Source organism: Cygnus atratus, chromosome 1 (genome assembly GCF_013377495.2).
Source record: "Cygnus atratus isolate AKBS03 ecotype Queensland, Australia chromosome 1, CAtr_DNAZoo_HiC_assembly, whole genome shotgun sequence".
In the NCBI taxonomy this organism is placed as follows: Eukaryota; Metazoa; Chordata; class Aves; order Anseriformes; family Anatidae; genus Cygnus; species Cygnus atratus.
This window is the reverse complement of record NC_066362.1, coordinates 152,129,263-152,151,465: the sequence shown is the minus strand read 5'-3', so window position 1 is coordinate 152,151,465 and position 22,203 is coordinate 152,129,263. Positions and strand designations below refer to the sequence as shown.

General features: G+C 36.9%; 1 protein-coding gene across 2 annotated transcripts in view; it reads left to right on the top strand.

Annotated features, from left to right (window-relative positions):
- The window catches only part of PCCA (propionyl-CoA carboxylase subunit alpha), a 284,596-nt gene that overhangs the window by 113,571 nt on the left and 148,822 nt on the right, over positions 1–22,203 (top strand). For both annotated transcript variants that reach the window (XM_035557044.2, XM_035557045.2), the window contains exons 12-16: positions 125–275; positions 10,918–11,061; positions 12,556–12,630; positions 17,836–17,904; positions 18,717–18,792. In XM_035557044.2, the coding sequence (XP_035412937.1) occupies positions 125–275; positions 10,918–11,061; positions 12,556–12,630; positions 17,836–17,904; positions 18,717–18,792 (515 nt within the window). The remainder of the gene's footprint in view (positions 1–124; positions 276–10,917; positions 11,062–12,555; positions 12,631–17,835; positions 17,905–18,716; positions 18,793–22,203) is intronic.

The following is a 22,203-nucleotide window of genomic DNA, read 5'->3' as shown; positions in this document are numbered from 1 at the left end:
ATTTGACTGTTTTGACGTTATCATAACTTAATGATACTGTCTTCTTCTGGTGGTAGTTTAAGCAGAAAAATAAATGATACTTTTTTTTTTTTAACTGAAGAGAGGCATTGTTTCTGTATTGTAGCACTTTTCTAGACCCTGAAACTCGAAGAGCAATGGGAGAACAAGCAGTAGCTCTTGCCAAAGCAGTAAAATATTCCTCTGCTGGAACAGTAGAATTCCTTGTGGACTCCAGTAAGAATTTCTACTTCTTGGAAATGAATACTAGACTTCAGGTAAGAAAAACAGCTCTTCAGATTCAGAAAAAGTGTTATTTAAAAAAACAGAACATAACCTCCTTCCATACTTAGGGGTCTGTTCCTGCAAAGACTTGCACATAACTAACTTGACGGATGTGAGCACTTCCAACTGAACTTAAAAGATCTACTCACTTAAGTAAGCCTGTGTATACAAGACTTTGCAGCCCTGAGCCCTTGTAGAGCACTCAAGTAAGCATTCAGAGGTTTTTTTGCTCTTTGTTACACTTGACCTAAAGACCTTTCAAGAGGTCACTGTGAAGTGCCACTGTGAGCACACAGTAAGTGACTAGCCACTGTTCTCTGAAGCTTTTCCCCACTGGTCCCTCAAGTTTCTTTTCTATTTTTTATACTTTTATGATTGCTTGCTGGATATCTCTAGGGCTGTGATTAAAACTGTATGTGTATATCAGAAATAAAAACAAAAACTGTATGTGTATATCAGAAATTAAAACAAAAACTATACGTGTATATCAGAAATAAAAACACTGTCAATGTGCATGTGACTGAAATTGTGAATAGAATGTAACTTTGTAAAAAGAGTGCTGACATGGTGTAGGATTTTTGTACCAGCTCATGGAATCAGTAGTAGATGTGAATAGGAAATGGGTGGGCAAACTGTTTCATGGGCTCCTTTCTCCATTATTTGACTGTGTTAATGCATTTCTGGTCATGATCTAAGAAAGCAGGCACGCAACTCTGGATGTCACTCTCAGAAACAGCAAGAAAGTCCAACTTGCAAGCAAGTGAACACCATCTTTATCTTCCTTCTCTCACTTTGTCAAATTATGCCAGACATACTGAAATTTAGAATCAAGCAATAGAGTAATTAGCTTATTTTTCTTTCTTATCTACATTTCATTAGGGCTGTGTCCTGTCTGCTGCTTATACCTGTGGGCAATAATAGAGAGAGCACAAAGAGATGCTTGTGATTCTGACATCTCTGGATGACTTTGTATAATGGCTGGGCAAATTTATGTTTTGGGTAAATAAACAAGAGGGGATTGAGGCCCCAAGGAGTAGGGATTTTAAAAACAGCCTGCCCTAGAAAGGGAAGACTGCTGGTAAAATTTGCCTTGCCTTGCAGGGCAGCAGTGTTTTCAGAATTACTCATGACAGTTGTACTTTACTTACTGTGGTGGTTTTACTCAGCTGGGGAGCCAAGCTACGCTACAGCCATTCTCTCACTTGCCCCCTTCAAAGGGAAAGGGGGAGAAAATGTGATGAAAAAGGCTCAAGGGTTGAGGTAAGGTTGAGGAGATCACTTAACAATTATCATCACAGGCACAACAGACTCAACATAGGGAGATTAATAAAATCCAAACCCTTGCTATGTAAACTCAATACAATACTTTTGCTAGCAGTTTATTTGCCTGATTGTTAATTGCTTTGTATAGTTCATTAAAACATTATGAAGAATTTATCATAAAGAACACATCTTTTATGCTTTTCCCAAACCTGTAGCTTTTGAGAGAACAATTTTTAGAGGCTCTCCACACTCTTGTGTACATAGAAGAAAATACATGATTTTCTGTTTAACCCACCTGGAGTCCCAAACCATTTCCTTGCTATAATACATCATTGGCCATCAATTCCTAAATGGAAACAGTGATGAAGGATCCTTGAAGTTGATTTGATTTGCAATTTTTTAAAAGATGTTATCTTAGCCGTTTTGTGGTGTCTCTCCCCCGCCTGCCTTAATACATGGTGGTAAGAATGTTCAAAGTCCCAAGCCTCGAACTTGCTTAATTGTAGAGGTCTCCACATACACAGTAAGAAAGCTTTCACAATTCCATCTTTCAGGACTTTAAAGACTCCTTTCGCAATATAGCCTAAGCACTTTGACAATCCCCTATAATAGCAGACTCATTCTTTCCAACTCTTAAAGAAATTTACTAATCTTAAATTACAGTACTTGTGTAGATATTCATTAATTCCTCTATCCTGACTGTGTATTGTCTCTAATTAGCATTTCAGCTTGAGGCTGCAGAGCAGTAATTTTCTCTGATTCTTCCCCAGGCTTACCCAATTGATCTGTCACTTCTCCCAGGTCTCAAGCTTTACTTTCTGTGCAGCTAACAGTTATGCAACTAACATCTTGTTGCTCCCCTCTATTAAGAGCCAAACTTAGAAACTCTAATGAAGCTTGTTGTCCAGATTTAACTTCATAACCAGGAGTGTCTCCAGATGTCCCTGTGTTGCTTTATCTTTCTCCTTTTACATCCCCGAGATGTGAACAATGACTAACAGGCTTACTTGCCATGTTTCAGCTAAGTACTCGACAGTTGGAAGAACTTCTTAAATGATAAACATCTTATGTGTAAATGATGCTCCTAAGGTCTTTGTCAGTGTGCATTACAGACACAGCTGCATGTCAGCATCGTTAGAATGTGTCTACTGTAAATTATGCAATTTTCTACGTCTGTTTTCATGTTTGTGTAATCTCTAATCAGATCACTGCAATCTTTTTACTTCAGATACAGACTTCAGAATAAGCTTGCATAAAGCTAACTAAACCAACTCCAACACTTCGCACAGCTTACTGATTTCTCCCCTCCCTCCCTTTGGTATATGTCAGGGGTCTTCCAGTGTTTTTTGTAAGTTATTTTGCAGTAATTAAGAATTATATTACTATCTTTCTGGGGAACTTTTTGGGAATATACCTTTTCTGCCATATAGTTCTGCAAAAAAAAAGTATAAGCACCTTACAGAAAGTTTGTATTTTTTGTATTAAATGTTGCTGCACTACAGTATGAGGTTGGGAAGCAAAACAAGTTGGTGAATCAGCTCCGTTGTCTCTTGTAAGCTACATAAATCTGTTACAGATGTTTTAATCCTTCCAAGTGATTCAGCTAGAATGATTTATTCTCTGCTATTGGCATTGTACTTTTTGTTATCTGCTCTTCTGCCATGTTTCAGAGGCTAGCTGATAAAGCACAAGATTGGATAATTGGATAGCAAAACTCGTTATTTGTTTTTTACAAGAAAATGTAGAAATGTCTGCCCTACCAGCTACAAGAGAACTTCCTGTATGTTGTCATTTAGTGCACTTTTGGAGTGGTTTTCAGGCAGCTACCACTGTTAAATTGCTGAGGCAGACCAGATGTTGAATATCTGATTCTTTATAGCTGCTCATGCTGTGGTGTGCTTTGTGTTACCTAGTTGTCATCAGTCTAATAAAAGGCAGTCATAATCCAAAGTAGTCAAACAAGAGCTTTGAAATAAATAGTTACTGACCTCTTAGCCTGATAGTCTTTCTAACTACCAAATTTTGTCAAGATCTTCTCAAACTACCATCAGAAGTGCTCGCTTTCACTAGAAAAGCATAGTTTTCCAATGAAAAATGGAATAAAAATGTTCCTTTTCAACTTTATGTGGAGAGAGCATGCAGTCCGTAAATAAAGAATATCCGTTAAGATACGGGTGTGCAGTGTGGCTAAGCTTCATAGATATGAATCAATTGGTGACAGCAAAGGAAAAGCATCAACTATTCTGGAAATGATTGTTTGTAGTACCTTGAAATGAGAAGCATCTCTGGTTGGCTCGAGGAAAAACTGAGAAAAGTGTGATGACTGGTACAAAGAGAACAGTTACCCTAAATACAGCTTGTATGTCTGTTTCTCAGATCTGCTCCCAACCTTCTGCCTCCCTCATGTGTTGTGTGATTTAAATAACAAGTGAGTACTCCCTTCCTCCTCAAAACATAACCAAACTTGCTTAATCTGATTGAAAAGATCGGTTGTATAGACTGTATACAGTCTATAAAATTCACTGCAGTGGAGTGGAGAAATAAGGTAATTTGAATGGCAGTGTGTTTTCTCTTCATGTGATAGTTTGAATATTTTTTGTCATACCTTTTAAGGGAATAAAAGCTGCTTTTGTAGAATATTCTGTTAAGTGTTTGTAAGAGGTTTATTAAAAGCAAACGATATGTGTGTGTTCTTATTTTACAGTTAGTTGTAGTCAGAATATTTAACTATTTTATGTAAATGTTTCGTGGCCTTTAGGTAGGTTGGTTATGAGGCATAAGGTAAACAAACTTGGATATACCCATAAATTATTACCATGTTAAGATTTGTGTTAATCAGTTCTGGTGTTTTCATCAGACTTTAGTGACACCTTGTAAGTGTTATATTCCAGAGCTTTGCCTTTGTACAAAGCTGGCAGTGCCTGTTTTAAAAGACAGAGGAAGGATTTTTGAATGCAACAGTTCTGTCTCTCTCTGCCTTCCTCTTCTTCTGTTTATCCATTCATTAAAGTATAAAAAGCATGGTTGGAAAATATCTAGAGATATGTAGAAATCCTGCTGGTGGTTGTTTGGAGCCCCAGTGATCTTCGCTCTTGCTTCTATCAGTCTCCTCGTGGTATCTGTATTCTGTTGCACATCATTAGGCAGCACCTGCTACACGTTTGCTCGGTGAAGGAGAGAAGTGCTGGAAAATACCACAGCTGCACTGTATAAATGGAAGCAGCAAAATACAAATAGCAAAGTGATGAGCTCAGTCTTGATTGCCAGATAAAACCACGGAGAGGTGGTGGCTTTGGTATCCATAGCGGACCCATGGGATGGCAAGAGACGGTTTTGTTGTCCTCGCATGCGTAACTGTCTGGAGGATGAATTGTGATAGGTGGGAAGGAGGGATAGGAGCAGTGAAAGGGGCTGTCAGTAGTTAGAGGAGTAGATTTCTACAAAATCTGAATGGAGGGATTTCAAAGTAAAGTCTCAAGTGACTGTTTCTGCCATTTGCTCAGACTCTTCATATTTCTTAATACTGGAATCTTGTTTTACTGTGACACTTTGCTTCAGTCATTTTAAATAGGCTAACGAACAATGTCAGATGGTAAAGACTTTCAATTGCTACTAACCTGGGCTGAATTTGAACTACTGACCTAGAGGTGAAAGGTCTCTTATCCCATTACCAATCCCCTAAGCCCACCAGAATCCATTCTGCACACAGTTTATACCAGCTGTTCATGGCCATTTTTAGAACCGAAAGAAAAGGTGATTTTGCTGCCAAACAACACTTCTTCACACAAGAGGGTCAGCCGACAACAGTTAACCAGATTTTTGCCACATTCTTGCCTCCTAATGCAACTTCCATTATGTAGCTACTGGTTGTCTGCTTTTCAGGCTTTCCAAAAGAACTACAGAAAAGCATTGCTAATTGTTGTTGACAGAAGAGAACGACATTGTTTGTGTAAGTCATTGAATCTGAAAGATGCCATTAACAGTGCTGCCAGGGCACCGAGTGATATCTTAGAGACAACACTACCATGTAACTATCAGAATACTATTTAAAAAGTAGAGAAAAAGGAGGCTCTGCTCCATTTTTTTTTTAAAGTAGAAGAACAAAAGATCACTCTTCAAACGGTACATTAGTTTCTTTCCTTTGGTGAATTTGATGCAAAGAAAATGCAAGAATGGCTGCACTGTGACAGGACCCATCTTGAATTAAGTACTCTAAGAAGCCTTTAATACTACAGCTAAATATTGTCAAAGCAGACCTAGCATCTCTAAAAAAGCGTAAGGAGCTTCTGTTGGATGCAAGTTCCTCTATTTTCTTAGGTGGAGCATGCAGTGAAAGGGATATTGTGTAGAATTAGTGAGTTGCAGGATTTTTTTTGAAGTGCAGGAAGCTAATTGAGAAAGTAATGTTGAAATTGAAGGCTAAATAGTCTGTTGATATGTCTGTGTTTTTTTCAAACACAGAAAAGACAGATTCAGTATTCGTAGGCTACGTAAGTTGTCTTACCTATGTCTGTTCAGTACAGTAAAGAAAGAAATCCTTGCAAAACAAAAGTTGACAAAACTGAATCTATTATTATTATTGGAAGATAATTTCCTATGAAGAAGTGGATTGATTTTTTTCAAAGTCTAATATATACTGCCATAAAAAATTATGGTTGGTCGGTACCAAATGTCTGTGCATTAGTTTTTATTTCTGCAATAAAACTCAAACAGTAGAAGTCGTCTACCTCGGCATCTCAGTTGATGAAAATTTTTGTAGTTCTGGTTATATTCATTTCTTTGATCGTAGTAGTAAATCCAAATGTAAACAGCAACTAGTATTATATACTGTGTCTACAGAAGATGACAACATAAGAGATTTCCTGTTAGGCATTTCTATGTGCTTTTCATTCAGTCTTTACATCAGCCCAAACATTGTCTGCTCTCCAGCAACTTCTCTAAAAAAGATTTTTTTCATATACATACCCCTAAACCCTATGTACTCTTGTGGACTTCTGCAGAGGAACTATTCTGCAGAAAGATGATGTGACCCCAGAGTGCTCCTGCTCATAGCAGTCAGAAAGCTGGCACGCCTGAATAGCAGAACATGTGTGCACCTCTGTTGCTGTTCACTTCTCCAAAACAGAAAACAAGCTCACTGAACTAGCAGGAGCTGAAGAGCATCTGTAAGTTGCTGAGTTTGGGTCAATTGATACTGGGTTTGGAGTAGAAGAAAAGCCCGTGGGATTCCAGGTGAATCATGTTTCCTGGAAACTGTGGTGAATGTTGAAAGTTAGCTTTTAGATTATTTATTTGAATGTAAAGGAGCATATGACACCAACAAGAGATTTAAAACAGTAGGAACGCCGTAGACTGTAGTTTGGAGTGTACTGAAATTTAGATTTTCTTGGCCTCTGTGTTCTGTTTGAACAGTCCAGCTGACGTGCGAGTAAGTTGATGCCCGATGCATACAGGAGCAAGAGTGCAATCTGTGAAAATAACAGTAAGTGCTTGCTATTAGACCTGAGTACCTTGCTGGCCATGAGAAAAACTGTGTTCTGAAAATATGCCGCTGGATATGAGGGGGGCAGCCACTCCTAATTTACTTCTTGGCTCAAACTGTTTGTAAAAATTGCATCACTGTTTTTGTAGCTGTGGATGAGCCCCAGTATGGGAAAGCTTTGACTGTAGGCCATCACAGAATGAGACACGAATTAGCAGTTCTTCTGGGAACTGATGCTAATTAGATTGTCATGTTTACAGGTTCCCCTAGCTTTTTAGTGCATGTTTCACCATCTATAAGCTGGGATTTTGTTGCTTTTCACTCACAGACTTTGCCGCCAGTGCCTCATGATGTATGAATGGGAAGAGTGTTGGGAATCGAAAACTTGTAATGCTCACAGGGAAGTGATTGCTGTGAGGTGTCTGAAGAAGAGCAGATCCAGTATGAAGGGGTGCACTTTCCCTTTTACCCTCTGTGGATGTTGCTGGCTGTAACAGTTATGGCTGTTTGGGCTCACGAGCAGGATCAAAAAGTGGCATTCTTCAGAGAACTGGCTTTGTGTGGATCTCTGGAAGTGGGGAGTAAGACACATTTTTGAGGAGGTGTATACTGCACTTACGTAACATCTTGTTAGAAATCATTTGTGTCCAGACTTGGTATATGTAAAAGGGTTGGTAGTAAAGGTGATATTTTTGGCAGCTAACTGTGTTGAGAGTTATCACTGATCAAATTTTCTCCTTGTCCTCTTGATAATAGGGACAGCTGCCTTGATATAGCTCTGATCCGTAGATTGCTTGTGGCAGACATGCCTGGTTTTGCCCTTTGTGTTAAGGACAGAGAAAATGTGTGAATTTAGCTGCTATCGTATAGCCATACCACCATTGGCTCTGACCTTATTGACGGAGGTTGCACTGGCAAGACCTTGGCTCAGCTGACTACAAAATCTGAGTATGGCCTAAAGCTAAAGGAGTTGATCAATTGAGTGTGATTCAGCTCTGTTTGTGAGCATACTTTCATTCATCTCTTTAAAAATTCACTCCCTGATTTAGCGTCCATAAAATGGCAAGTAAAGGCTTTTGAAGAAGAGGCATAGAATAAAATTAATAGAAGAAAGTACATCAAGCAAGCAAAACAAGAATGACTTCTAAAGCAGAAGGCTGAAACGTGAAAGAGGAAAACATTAAAGGCTAACTTTTGGTAGTGATTCAAAAACAGATTCAACAGTTACCTTGGTTAATAACTGCAACAGTTATTCTAGAGCTTTCCTAAACATGGGATGATGAAGTCTGTACTTTCTTTTTTGGGAGGGGAGGGAGAAGAGTGGTCTTATTTTGCTTCTACCCCCATCCTTCCTTGCCTTTTATAAGGTTAGAGTTTTAATTTCAGATCCTGCAAGTATCTCTCTGTGGGTGGATTCTTGCACCTCTAGAACTTCGTTGCAGGGTGCTCATTGAACCTCGGATATAGCATTACTGCTTTTTTAATGTCCTTTTGTACTATAAGCTAAAGTGTATTCTGTACATTGCTAAAAATACTGATTACCTCCTGCCCTCCCTCCCCTTGCTGAAAGAAAACTACAAATGCTAAAACAAGTGCAATTTGAGCTGTGAAACTACTCTGAAAGTTTAAAGTTACAAAGTTACAAAAAGTCAACTAGCACTTCAAGGTTAAAATTCTTTCCTACCCCATTTGGGTCATCTGATGGTGTTAATGTATACTGAAATACATTTTAAATTATTATACATCCCTATAATATCCCTAAACAGCATTAGTTGAAGCATAGTCCTAAAAGAAAGCAAAACAACTTCTCCCCACCCTCAAAAAGATTTCAAAAAATTTTGCTCATCATATTTTCTGAATGCTGTTTTCTGTGCAGACACAAAGGGAGTATTTTGAAGAAACAGAAGAAAATATTGACCAAGTCAAAGATCTGTATTGAAGAATGGATTAAATAAATGTTTGTGAGTCGTAAGAACCAAACAACAAAAATATTTTTCTTTCCAGAAACATTCCGTCCTATTTTGATCATCAACAATAAAACTGAAAACAACAATGAAGCTATTGAATCTGGAATGCCAATTGTAATCCAAGAAAAATGACAGTATAGCTAAATAATGCAAGCGTCTTTGGTTAAAATAAAATAAAAAAGTATTGTATTTTAATTGCTTTTGACATTAGAATTCCAGAGGTGTTCAAAACTCAAAGGTGATTTTTTGAAACTTAAATTCTAAGATAAAAGAGTAAAATCTATTATCCAAGTAATTCACGTATGATAAGTAACTTTCTATTAAAACTCTAAGTTAAACTTAGAGGTTTTTAAATTTCTATTAAAACTTGAAGTTTCTATTAAATTGCTTCAATTTAACACTGCAAGGTAGACACTGAGATGTTTCATAGATTCCCAAAATACTGTTATTAAGCTTGACATGCTGGAGAATATCATGTGTTAGGTGGAATCAAGATTGAATCCCAAAGGTATATCCTTAAACTGTATAATCAGATTCCCATTTCAATGTCACTTTTATCCTTCAAAGAATAGGTTCTTGTTTCAGTGATGATTTGTCATTAAAATTATGTCAAAACGTCTTAAAATGTTGTTGAAACTCTACACAAACTCACAGCACACACAGGGCTAATTATGGATGCCATCTGTTTATTTTTACCAAGCTTTTTTCTTAAAGACCAAAGCATCATCATCTTCTGATAAGCCACAAGATTATTCTAATGACTAAATGTTTTCCTTATACTACTGTACTTGAAGGAAGAAAGACACATGGTTTGTTCACTGACCTTTTTCTGTGTCACAAAATGTATGCAATGTGACATCTCGTGATAGAGAAACCATTGTGAAGAGCATTTTCTTAAGGTGCTTGGCTCTTGGAACACAAATGTTTTGTAACAAAAATGTCAGGTCTGTCATAATTTTCATAGGGAAAGTCTTAAAGCTGTGTGTGTGAAGAACATGCTTTTAACATGCGAAGGTTACTTTTATCTATATGGCGTGTCTTGCAGTCTGGGGATGCTTTGTGTTTTTTTTAGCATACGTTGACTATTATTCCAAGCTAGGAAAAGTATTCATTTATACCCCTTCACATTTAAAAGGAAGAAGTGTGTGTGTGCGTGTGTGCGCACATGTGTGCATGCTTGTACGCACATGCCTGGGTTAGTGTGACCGACGGGTATTCCCATGACAGCATCATCCAAAGCCGTTAGCAGCAATTTGCTGAGAGAGCAGAGTGACTCTGCTGGTCCAGCCCAGCTATTGTGCATGCTAAGCACTAAACAGATAAGTCTGGAGGGGGGGAAAAAAAAAATTGAAGGATCCATCTGCTCATTTCTGCTACACTGCGCTGATGTAAGATTACGCTAATCTGGTTGCTTGTCAGGACAGGTTAGTGAAAGCAGGCGAATGGGTGAGATTTAGGGTAGGCTACTTCTGTGGCGAATTGCGAGCTGCTTCTGTACGTGCTGTGTTAAGTGTAGCAGAACGGGTTGATTATCAGCTACTTCGAGATTCTCGGTTGAAACATATTTGTGGCTAAAGAGCTAGTCTTTTCAAAACAAGATTGAACCGAAGCCTCTAAAAGAAAGACATCATCACCGGGTGCTTTGAGTTTGTAAAATAAATGAGAAAAAGACACCTCTTAGGTGTTTTCCTTTTGTGTACTGCTCGTAGTTATTGTAATCTGCTAATTATTTTATTTTGAGGTGTTTTCTTGCAAAGGACGATGCAGGGAGTTTGTCAAGTTTAATTTTTTGGGGAGAAAAAGACCCAAGATGGGAGTGTATTCTTTGCCTGGTCTGATTTCTTGTTTATCTGCGTTTATGGTGAGGGATTTTTTTTTTTGTCGTTTTTGTTACCTACTGACTGACAGTTCTTGACCTTGCAGGTTGAACATCCCGTCACAGAATGCATTACCGGCCTGGACTTGGTCCAAGAAATGATCCGTGTTGCTAAGGGTTACCCTCTCCGGCACAAACAAGCTGATATTCCCATCAACGGCTGGGCGGTTGAATGTCGAGTTTATGCTGAGGTAAATGAGTGGTAATGGGGGGGAGGGTAGGTGCTTGAATTGTGCAATAATAATACCCAGGTGTGGACGGACGCCAAGGTGAAGTCAAGGATTATCATACGAAAGTCGTGGTTTAAGACTGTAACATCAGTGGTTGATGAGCCTTTGTAGAGTTTTTATTAATTCAAAATACAGCACATATTTTGACATACCTTTTTTTTCCATAAATCAAAATAAAAAATGTTAAAAGAGGTAGCTAAGATTTGTTTCTAACGACACTTGTTATATATTCTGTTCGTATTTAGTAATGCAGTACTAGCGTTATTTGGTGCAGTTAACTAGTATCTCCAGATTTCTTAGCTTGTATGCTTGAAACTTTTTGGCCTACAAAGACAGTTGTAATTGAATGGCTTAAAGAATTTTTATTGTTTTAAACAATTCAGGGTTGTTGAAATAGTAAGTTATATGTCTTCTGAGACTACAGTTCTTTATAGGACAAGCTTTCAAAGTGGTGCGTGTCTGTCCATCTCATCTTAAAAAAGCCTACTAAAATATAAAACATTTTCAGGTCTATTTAGTACATTTTATGGTAGTTAGTCTTTTTGCTCTCGTTTTTGATGTGTGAAAATCAAGATTTGCTCGTTTAACAAAATGACACTCAGCTTCCTTCATTTTGTTTTAAGAAAATCTTAGGCAACTGTACTTTTCAAAAAAATGATATTTTTTTCATCACTTAACTGTTGCTGATTTGTGGCCCTGGACTTTTTATTTTTATTTTTTTTCCTTTTCATGACATACACATAATCTTCAACTCGCTCTACTGTTTTCAAGTTACGTGAACTATTTTGATAAAGAATAGATATTTGTCCTGTGATTGGCATGGAAGCTCTTCTGAGTATGAATAGGTTTTACTCTGGAGTAATTGATGCTTGGGCTTTCTTTTTGTCCAGCTTATTTATAAGTGTGTGGGAATCTAAATAATGGGTCCTACTACTTTGCCATGAGATTGGTTGTTCTTATAGGCCATACGTTTATTTGCCGTCTTATTAAACTTACATGGGCGTTGCATTATGTAAGACATCTCAAAAGGCATAAAGATCAGTTTGATAACTGAATTCCTAACAGCACTTTATCTTTGGAATTTTTTCCTTAAACTCTCTTCTCAACTCCACCCCTTCTATGAATACTTTCCCATCCTTCTTCCAAGGTACAATGTGGCAGATGAAAATGTGGTCTTTGTATATTTTGGTGGTGTACTGTAGCTATGTGCTACATACGTGCTATATGCTACTCTTTTCCTGCTTTTTGACTGCAATGTGAGAGAATTTATATATTTCCATTTTTTTATTTGGAGTCATAGGGGTAGTTTGAAGAAAAGTAGTTCAACACAAGTAATTCTGAGGTGGAAAACAAAGTTATTGCAGCAGTGGTTTCTGTTAGACTTCATGCTATTTAATCTTATTTTCTCCACATCTGTAAAAGTTTAATGCTTTTTCATGTCGAATTTTATTTCAGGACCCCTACAAATCTTTTGGCCTGCCATCCATTGGTAAACTGTCTCAGTATCAGGAACCATCGCATGTGCCAAGTGTAAGTAACTTGGTTCTGATTTTCGTAGGTACTGAGTGTTAAGGGTCTCATTTTTATAGACAAGGACTATAAGTACTCAACAGCTCTTTAAATCAGGGCCTTTCTTCCAGCTTTTTGGGGATGGGGGGTCACAGCAATACTTATTTGTGCTACCTGAAAAAGTGTTTAAAATTGTACAGTTTCTAACTGGCTTTAAAATGTATTCGAATTGAGTATATCAGGAAATTAATGCATGTTGAAATATTTTACTACATTGTATAACTTACAGTTTAAGATTTTTCAAACACAGCTCAAGTGAACATACCAGGATGATTAGAAAATGACAGTCAAATGCTGGGTCAGCTCTTTAACTACAGACAACTGTGGACACCAGTGAGAAACTGCCAGTGCTTTCTGTTTAGCTTTGTAGACTTTGAAGAGCAAATTTTCTACAGTGGTTATTACACATTTCAGGATGCAGTCTAACTATACAGAATGGCTATTTATCAAACAGTGTTTTCTGCTACATGAAAAGAACAAGGAGACTGTCATTGTGTAAAATCAAGGTAGCCTAAGTTGTAAGTGCACATATATATGATGCTGTCAGTTAGTGGAATTGCAAGGCTGTACCATCTGTGAATACGATTATTCAGTCAGATTGCTTGCATGGAAAATAATGAAAGATTACAGGAGAAATCTTAAGTGTGGAGATGTTATTGGATATATGATTTATTTCACTTCTTAAATTGTTTTTGCCCATGTACTTTCCGAAGGGACCTGACCCTTTCTGCTCTTCAAGGCTTCATGCTGTGTTCAAAGCCTGAAAGCAGAAAAAACCTGTAAAGATCTAAAAGGCGTTATGTGATCTTAAAGAGGAGATGAGGGGAAAAGGTATCATTGGATGTATCTAAACTTTTTTTTTAAATGAAACAAAGAGTGTATTTAATAAGAATTGATAATGAATACTCCAGTGGTTGTTAGAAGTTTTCACCATGTTGTAATAGCTAACAGGATGTCAAACATTTTGCCCTTGCAAGTTTTTGCAATTTGCAATTTTCCAAACGTGAGACCTGTTGAAAGTACAAGTGATAATGGACAAACTATACCCCCTACAGTCTTTGTCCCACCAAATCTTTCTTCAATTAATGCTGCAGCAGGAGTTTTATGTAATAACATTTGCGCTTGCGAGCCATCCATACAAAGAAAAAACAATTAAAATGCCTTAAATGTTCTGCTTACTGCTGTTATTTGCTTGTGTGAATGTTGCATGTCAGCTAAATGGACCACGGAACAGATAAAGCGATTGGGTGCAGGAGAGTGCACACTAAGCTTTGTCTATCATTATTGCTGGGAGCAATCAAATTGATGCCAGCAGGACAGTAGACGCGTTGACAGCTGTAATTATGTATCTCCATGGTGATCACTTTTGGCCTGTCATGGAGGCCCATGAGTCCCCTCCCTTGCAAGCATTTAATCAGATTGGGCTGTCACTTGTCAGGTAGACAGGGTGGGCTGGGAGTTGGGCTTAGGGGAAGAGGTGAATTGAAAATGAAGGGTGGGAGATGCCTGATCGCTTCACGTGGTCCGTCGTGGTACTGAAGAAAGAAATTTTAATTACGCTAGAGGCTTCGGAGCGATGGCTTGAGGAGCTCATACGGAGTGTCTGGGCTGTTCTCTTTCTATTTACTACTTTCGTATTATTAAAAATAGAACAGCTATTTTTATTTGGACACTCGTGGTTTGGTGTCTTAATTCACGTTTTCTGCCACTGTTGAACTAATTTCTCTCCTGAGAGTGTCATGCCACTAAGAACAAAATTAATATGATTAAAAAAGTTCCTTACAGGCCCATCGTGCCACAGTGTTTGTTTTCCACATTTTAGTTTTTAGCGTTGTCAACAAGTTGGATATAGAAATTAGGTCAGGCTTGTTATGTGTTACAGGAAGTTCAGCTTAAGACTAGTGCATTGCCAAATGCATTTTCAATTCATTTCTTCCGTTTTTCAAGTGAGCTGTGATGGGCTGTGTGCACGTATTTGTCAGTTTTTCAAGTTGGGAGAACTGTCGTGCATGGATGGGGGAGGGTTTTTCCTTATCCATAGATAATTCTATACTCATTCTTTTTGTGTCATATATTCTGTAACTTTCTTAGAACATGGAACTGAGGAATATTATTTTTTTTCGTCATTGATAATGAAGCTTAAGATAGGTAACCACAAACCCCCATATCGTTATGATTGTGAGCATACATATTTAATACTCTTACCCAACATCAAAAACACACTGCCATATCTGAAGAGCTCAAGCATTACCCTTTGCCAGTATGATCACAAGTCTGTTCTTTTAATCACTCTTGACAGAAAGAAAAACAAACTCTCAGGCTCTAATATAGTTAAGAATTGGGAAAAGCTAGAATTCTGTATCCATAGGTGAGTGGAATTTGATGCACTAATAGTTTACTGCAGGACTGGAATGTAGATTTGTACTTCCTGCCCCCTTTACGATTTCTTTTTTTTAAATCTTTATCTTTTGGTTTACTGTTCTCATAGCATAAAAACACATAATGGTAGTATAACATCAGTAAAAGTGTTTGGGACTGTCATACCAATGAGCTGTAGGATACCATAAGATCTTGAACCATAGCCTTTCTTTTGTATTTTAAATACTGAAAAAAAGAAAGGAAATATATTAAGAAGTAAATGATGGAGGTCTGATAGGTATTGGTATTCTCTATCTACATAAGCACATTATAATAAGTATCTGTTGAATTAGGGTTTCTTTTTCATCCAATATTCATTAAGTTCTGTCACACCATATAGTTTATAAAATCACCTACTGTTATCAGGGTCTGAAAATTTAAGCACTGCCGGGAGAATTGAAGATGGTAAATGTATTTCTTTTCTGCTATCATTTTTTTTTAGTCATCCCAAGTTTATTTTATGAAAATTAAACTTCTACATAAGACTGCAGACACTTTTTTTAGTAAATTCTGCAGCAGTTTTGGAAGAATTTTAAATTCCTACTGTGTTTTTTTTTCATTTTTCAGGATATTGAACTTAAGAAAAAGTATAAATTGTATAGTGGTGTGTATGTAGTACACAAACAGAAATATAGGGTAGGCAGAGCATGCAGTCAGTAGCATTAGAAGCCTTACATTAATTCCAAGGCCTGTCTAACCTGTTTTACTGTGAATCTGAATTATACACTTTTCATGTTTATTTCTTTGTCAAAGTATGACATACACTTATAAATCCTTACATATACATATGTGCATGTAAAGCACCCACAAACACTTATATGATCACTTTATCATATGCTGCTTTGGACACAAAAGTCACAGTATAGTTCATTTATGTGTGGAGTGCATATGTCTTACCTTTGTGGTTTATATGTGTGTTTATCATGTATTCCAAAATATACTGCAAGGAAGGGATTAATAGTAGATCACAGACCGAGTAGGTAAATTAATTCTTTATGTTTGAATGTGAGAATATATGCATTGAGTTTTTATATATAGGCAAATATTCTGGGAGAGAGGATGGTATAAGACTTACACGAAGGAGAGTTGGCAATTAAGCTGCGTATTTTTCTGTAGTCACAATATGTCTGAACTACTTTCTCATCGGTAGATAATGTTACGTACCTGGTATGGGTAGTGGGGGGCCTGGTTAAGTGTAGATAAAACACATTCAGATAAGATGTAATAAAAATGATACAGAAGTGCTATTGCCTTTACATGTAAGTATATATGCTGTATAAACAAACATAAATATACAATAAATAATATGTAAATACGAATAAAAAAGTACAAATATACAAATTTATAAATGCATGCCTTTTTTTCTTTCTTTCTTAAATGAAACCTCATAAAAACTGATCAGACGGTGTTTTTTTATGAAAAACATGAGTACACCTGCTAGGGTATCTTTTTATGTCATTTGGATAATAAAGTCATCATCATGCCCTCATGTGGATTCTGTAGACAAGAGGTTCTACATGTGGTCCCTTGATAATTGCCTAAATTAAAATATTAAAGGCCTAACAGCCGTTGCGTTGACCTTTTTCTGCCTTACTGCAGACAGATGAGCTGCTGTTTATTGCAAAGGTTCCTTTCCACAGGTGAAGGTTTAAGTGAGATTCCAGGACCCTCTTCCCCATCCCCTTTACAATGCCGTATATCAGAGCCTTGCTGTTTCAACAGTTTTGATTAGTCTTCCATCCCCAGAATGCATTTATCACAGTATTTTAAAAATATTTCAGGTTCCAGTGCTCAAAAGCAGCAATTTAGTAAATATTTCTTACCCAGGAATTGCTCATTTAAAACAAAGTTTTATATGGCTAACCTCATTGCTGCAGTGATGAAATCAAACTGAGAGATGAAAACAAGAATCAGCAATATACTAACTAACTTGTTGGCTGGTTAACAGCAATCAGCCTCTTCAAAAGAAATTTTTGAACTTGTGTCATTTTTTTTCCATGAATATTGCAGAATCAGAGCTTTAATTGGGGCTGTGTCCTTACAAAACAAAGCCATGGAAAAAGCTGTGTAAACATTAAAGCCTCAGGGGAACCAGCAGCAACAGAAAAAAAAATGGTTTACAGTTGAGAGGGTGAGGCAGAGAAGGAAAGTGTTACAGACATGAAAACCACAGGATCAGTATTCCTATAGAGCTGATAAGCAGAGCTCCAAAGTTCCTGCTGAATACTCCTTAGTTGTATTCCTCCTGACGCCTTCAGAAGGTCTATAGTGGAACGTGTGGGATGTGATTACATGTATATGCAGAAAGGGTGTGATTAGAAGGGGCATCCTTCATGCCAGGTGTCAGTCAAGAATAATTACAACTATTTTATTACAGTGATTAAATCAGAATTGGATACGTTGAGCATTGAAGTTCAGAGTGTGTAACACAACCTAAATTGTTAGATCAAATGTAACGTGTTTACTGTGCATTCTAGGAGAACAAAAGAATTTTGACCATCAGCTGAAGATTGTGTTCCTGTTTCTTTTAAAGGATGGAATAACCTGCAAGTATTTTTCCTGGTGGAGAAAAAAGCTCCCTCCCCACCTTTTCAGCTTCTATGAAAACAAATTATTATCCTAGTTCTTCAAAGGAAAAATATACTTTATAAGTTTCATGAGTGTTATGTTTTAAGTCTGCCAGATATATTTTATCACATGTTGAATTTTTTTTAATGTAAAATTATTTTTACTTCTTATTTTTTGAAGGTACGTGTTGACAGTGGCATACAACAAGGAAGTGATATTAGCATTTATTATGATCCTATGATTTCAAAAGTAAGTTGATTATTTTCTTAATAAATACTCTGAAGATATGAAACACTAATTTTGTACACAGATCAGTGAAGGAAAATATATTAAAGGATTGGTAAATCAGTATTTTAAAGATGCTGAGCATAACATACCTTGAGGGAATATGGAAGAAGTGAAGGAAGATGTGGAATAGAGGAAGTTGAGTGTTACTTGTAAACAAAAAATTATCTTTTGACACAATAATTGTTTGTTTTGCAGTTTCTGATTATTAAAAGGATTCTAATTTAAACAGAAACATGTACATTCAGACTTGGGTGCTGCCACTGTATCTTTCAATGTAACCTAGCTAGACATGATCGTAATAGTTCTGGCTTCCAACGAGAAGCAGTGGAAGACGCGGTTGAAAGCCTCTCTCACTATTCTTATTCATCAGTGACGTATTGGTAAAATTAAACTCTGACTTCATAGTCAGATTGTCAAAAAATTCACTCTTATATCTTAGAAGTTGGTTGGGACGTTCAGAAGTCAGGAGAATCAATTAATGCTCAATCTCTGTTCTAATTTTCTGTGCACCCAAGGAAGAGAGGGCCTGTTTAGATGCCTACACTGGTATGAAGTGAAGGTGATTGGACTTCTTTCATAGAGTGGGTTAAGAGATCATAGTTTTCTCTTGGTGTTTTAGAGAGCCTCTGAAGCATAGATTAAGTAATGTGTGAGAAATGTTTTTGTGACTGCAGAAGTTGTACAAACTGTGTTCATTTTAAATGCTTTTCAGATTCTAGAGGCAAATATTATGCCATTTTTTTAGGTAACTTAAATACCTTTTGTTTTTTTAGCTGATTACCTATGGCTCTAATAGAGCTGAAGCACTGAAAAGAATGGAAGAGGCTCTGGACAATTATGTAATTCGAGGTAACTACAGAAATTTAGGTTCCTAGTGTGATAGGCTGGCATCTGTTTCAAGAAAACAGCTTGAAAATATAGTAATTAGCAAATTGAGTAAAGTTCCTCCTTCTTAAGTGCAAATGAAAACAGGAAAAGCTTGTGTTAATTAAGCTGAGAAGATAAATCAATACCGAAGAGATTTCATTTTTTTTTCTCCTTGCTTGTGCTTTGAGATTAAATATTTATCTCTAAATATTTAAATTGTTTTCTTAAAGGATTTTCACAAAATGGTGTCACATAATTGATGTATTACTTTACATTAATGTTGCAAAAAAAAAAAGCCACAGCACTGTAAGAAATTTTAAGTAGTTGCTGTTTTATAGCACCGTAATACATTGACTGCAGACAAATTAATATCACAATACAGTATTTGGTAGTGTGTGTGTGTGTATATATATATATATATCTGTTTCTTACTTTCAATGTAATTGTTTATATTTGGGTAAATAGAGACATAAGCAGAATGTGTTTCAGCTCTTGCTGACTGACTGCCTAGAAGAAGTGGATGCTCTTTCAGCTTTCCCAAGCAGCAGGGGTGAATCAACCATGACCACTTTAACTCTTTTGAAGTTTTACAAAGGGAAGCTGTGTTTTTTCTGGGAGAAGTCTTTACATCTTCCTCTGTGTCTTATGGAAAATGCAGAAGGAAAACTCAGAATAGGAGGGGGAAAAATAGAATTTTTTATTCTTTCTTATCCAGGGGTTGATTAGAGAAGGGAACTGTAATGTCACAAAATCTTCATTTTACCCCTTGTCTGTGTTTTTTTGAGGAAACTGTTTTTTTCATTACTAGTATACTACTAATTTCATTCACTAGTATACTTAGTGAGCGAAAGTAGCAGGGAAGGCACCTGTTGGAAGGTTTGTTGCTTTTTAAATTTTTTTTGATTGTTGGACAGTTTGTTCAATGATTTGAGATGGGAGAAAGACATGAGACACGTTTAATTCCTTCCATAACTGGCTGAGAAGGAGGAGCAAGAGGCCCTAGCTCATACAGAAGACAAGCACATTAGTGTTTCTGTAAAACCTGATATGGCTTAATGCTGTCTGATGAATAGACGTAGTGAATAGTACAAATGCCATTTCAGACTCAAAAGATTTGTCTATCTAGGGGAAAATGAGCATCCCTCTACCACAGTGTAGTTAGATAGGTGGTAGGACCATACATTGGAAATGAGCTGCATAACTCTTAAATGGATTTATACTGGTGGAACTTGAGCGATTAGGCTATTGCAGTACAATGTGCAGATGTAAATCCCTGCTGTATATCAGCAGAGTAAATGTATGTGATAAAGAAATTTCCGCCACTATAGCTAAACTGGAGTAGGTTTTTTTCGTATTTTTAATGGTGACAGGCTCTTGATTCAAAATGAGTTGTATTAATAGCAAATGATGCTAGAAGGATTATATTTAATGAGAATATTGACATTGCGGAGCATGGTTTTTGATCGGGATAAATAATAAATGCGATATCCCATTATAATGTGGGATGGAACTTAATCATAGAATCACAGAACATCCTGAGTTGGAAGGGACCCACAAGGGTCATTGAGTCCAATGACTGGGTCTACACAGGACTACATAATAGTTTGTTCTTAGGTATTTTACATAGAATCATAGAATGGCTTGTTGGAAGGGACCCTAAAGATCATCTAGTTCCAGCCCCCAAATATAGATGTATATGGACCTATGAAGAGTTGTAATATATATATAAATATCTAGAAAGGATATGACACCATACGTGTGAAAACTAATAATTTACATTCATGATTTATTTTACATTTTTATTAATATGCGTGTATGCATTTAAATGTCCGTACCTGATCTCTATCTAACATTCCTACCAGTGAAAAAGCTCTTTGTCTATTAAAAACATTGAAAGAGGTAGTAAGTTAAGTACAGGTGAATGTGTTTTTCATGTATTGCAGAAGACAAATATTAATTTATCACAGGTTTCAAAAGTAGATGAATTTTCAGGACATGTTTTCAGTCGTGATGAGCAGTGGTTTCCATCTGAAAACCAACAGGATTTTCATGTAGTTTTACTCAGCAGATAATCTATTCTCAGGATTTACTTAAAATGGAGCACACATGGGTATTGAAGTATCTCTTCTCTTTTCTAGTGTGAATAATGCTTTTGTACTTGTCAGTGCAGTTCAGAACATTGCAGGTAGGACAGATCAGACAAGTACAGAACTTCCATTGTTCAGAGGAGTTGTCTCTAATTAAAGTGCAAGTAAGCTTAACAAGTGATGAAGAAGAAATAATGTAGTAATTTGTGTATTTTTACTTTAAAATGTTATATAAAACAATATTAAACCACATGGATCTTATGTGAATGTCCATTTATAACTAAAGATCAACATAGTCTTACTGAATAGTGTGCTTCATATTCCATATTCTGAAAAAAACTATCTGAATCAGCTCTTGTTTGCTTTGTATTTTAGAGAGAGTTTATTTTCCATTCTAAGTAGCAAGTCTTTTACGAATTGCAAAGCATTTTAGCTAAGCATTACCAGATACAGTCAGTGCAAATTGCACAGCTAATACACACTGAGAATTTAGATTTAAATTCCCAAGAATTGCAACATTTCTGTAAACAAAAATGCTTGCTTGCTCACCTACGGTCAGGATGGGATGGGGTGACTGGGTAACAGGTCAAGGACCATCTAATGGATAGCTTAGGGACTGCTAATGGAAGATGGAGTCTTTCCCATCACTTCTGTGTCACCAGTTCAAAGCAGGCAAAAGTTGGTAAGGACTTTTAGTCACTAATATTTTGATGGTTGCTTGCTGACCTGTGTGAAATCAGTGGTCTTTACTGAGTTCCTAGAAGACAAATGTCCTCTTGGAACAAACGCCAACATATAATGTCATTCATGGTAATCCCAGTAGAGAACCCAGGGACTGAGGCAGCACAGTGACCCTCCTGGAGGTGCCTCATCCAGGATGGGTTGAGGCGTGCTGAGAGTGTGAAGTGCAAGGACTTACTCTGCTGCTCCTTGTGTGCTGTCTGTATGAGTACATATTTGATTTCTGCTGCTGTGACTTTAGGATATCCAAGTGTTATCTCATTGTCTTTTAACTCCATTCCACTTGCAGGGAACAAATCTATTTGTTAGTAGATGCTAACATGTGGCTAACCCAGGGTACATTGAATGTGGTCACAGGGAAGCAATCTGCATCTTACTTCCTTTGTAATATCTATATTGTAATAGGCCAGATGAAAGTCAAACACTTGAGGAGTGGATTGGATTAAATGATTTCCCGAGGTCCTTTACCAGCTAAATTATTCTGATCAGAACCCACTCTTCCATTGAGAACTGATCTGAATTCAAAATCCCAGCTGAGATTTCTGAAAGAGGAAAGGTATGATTA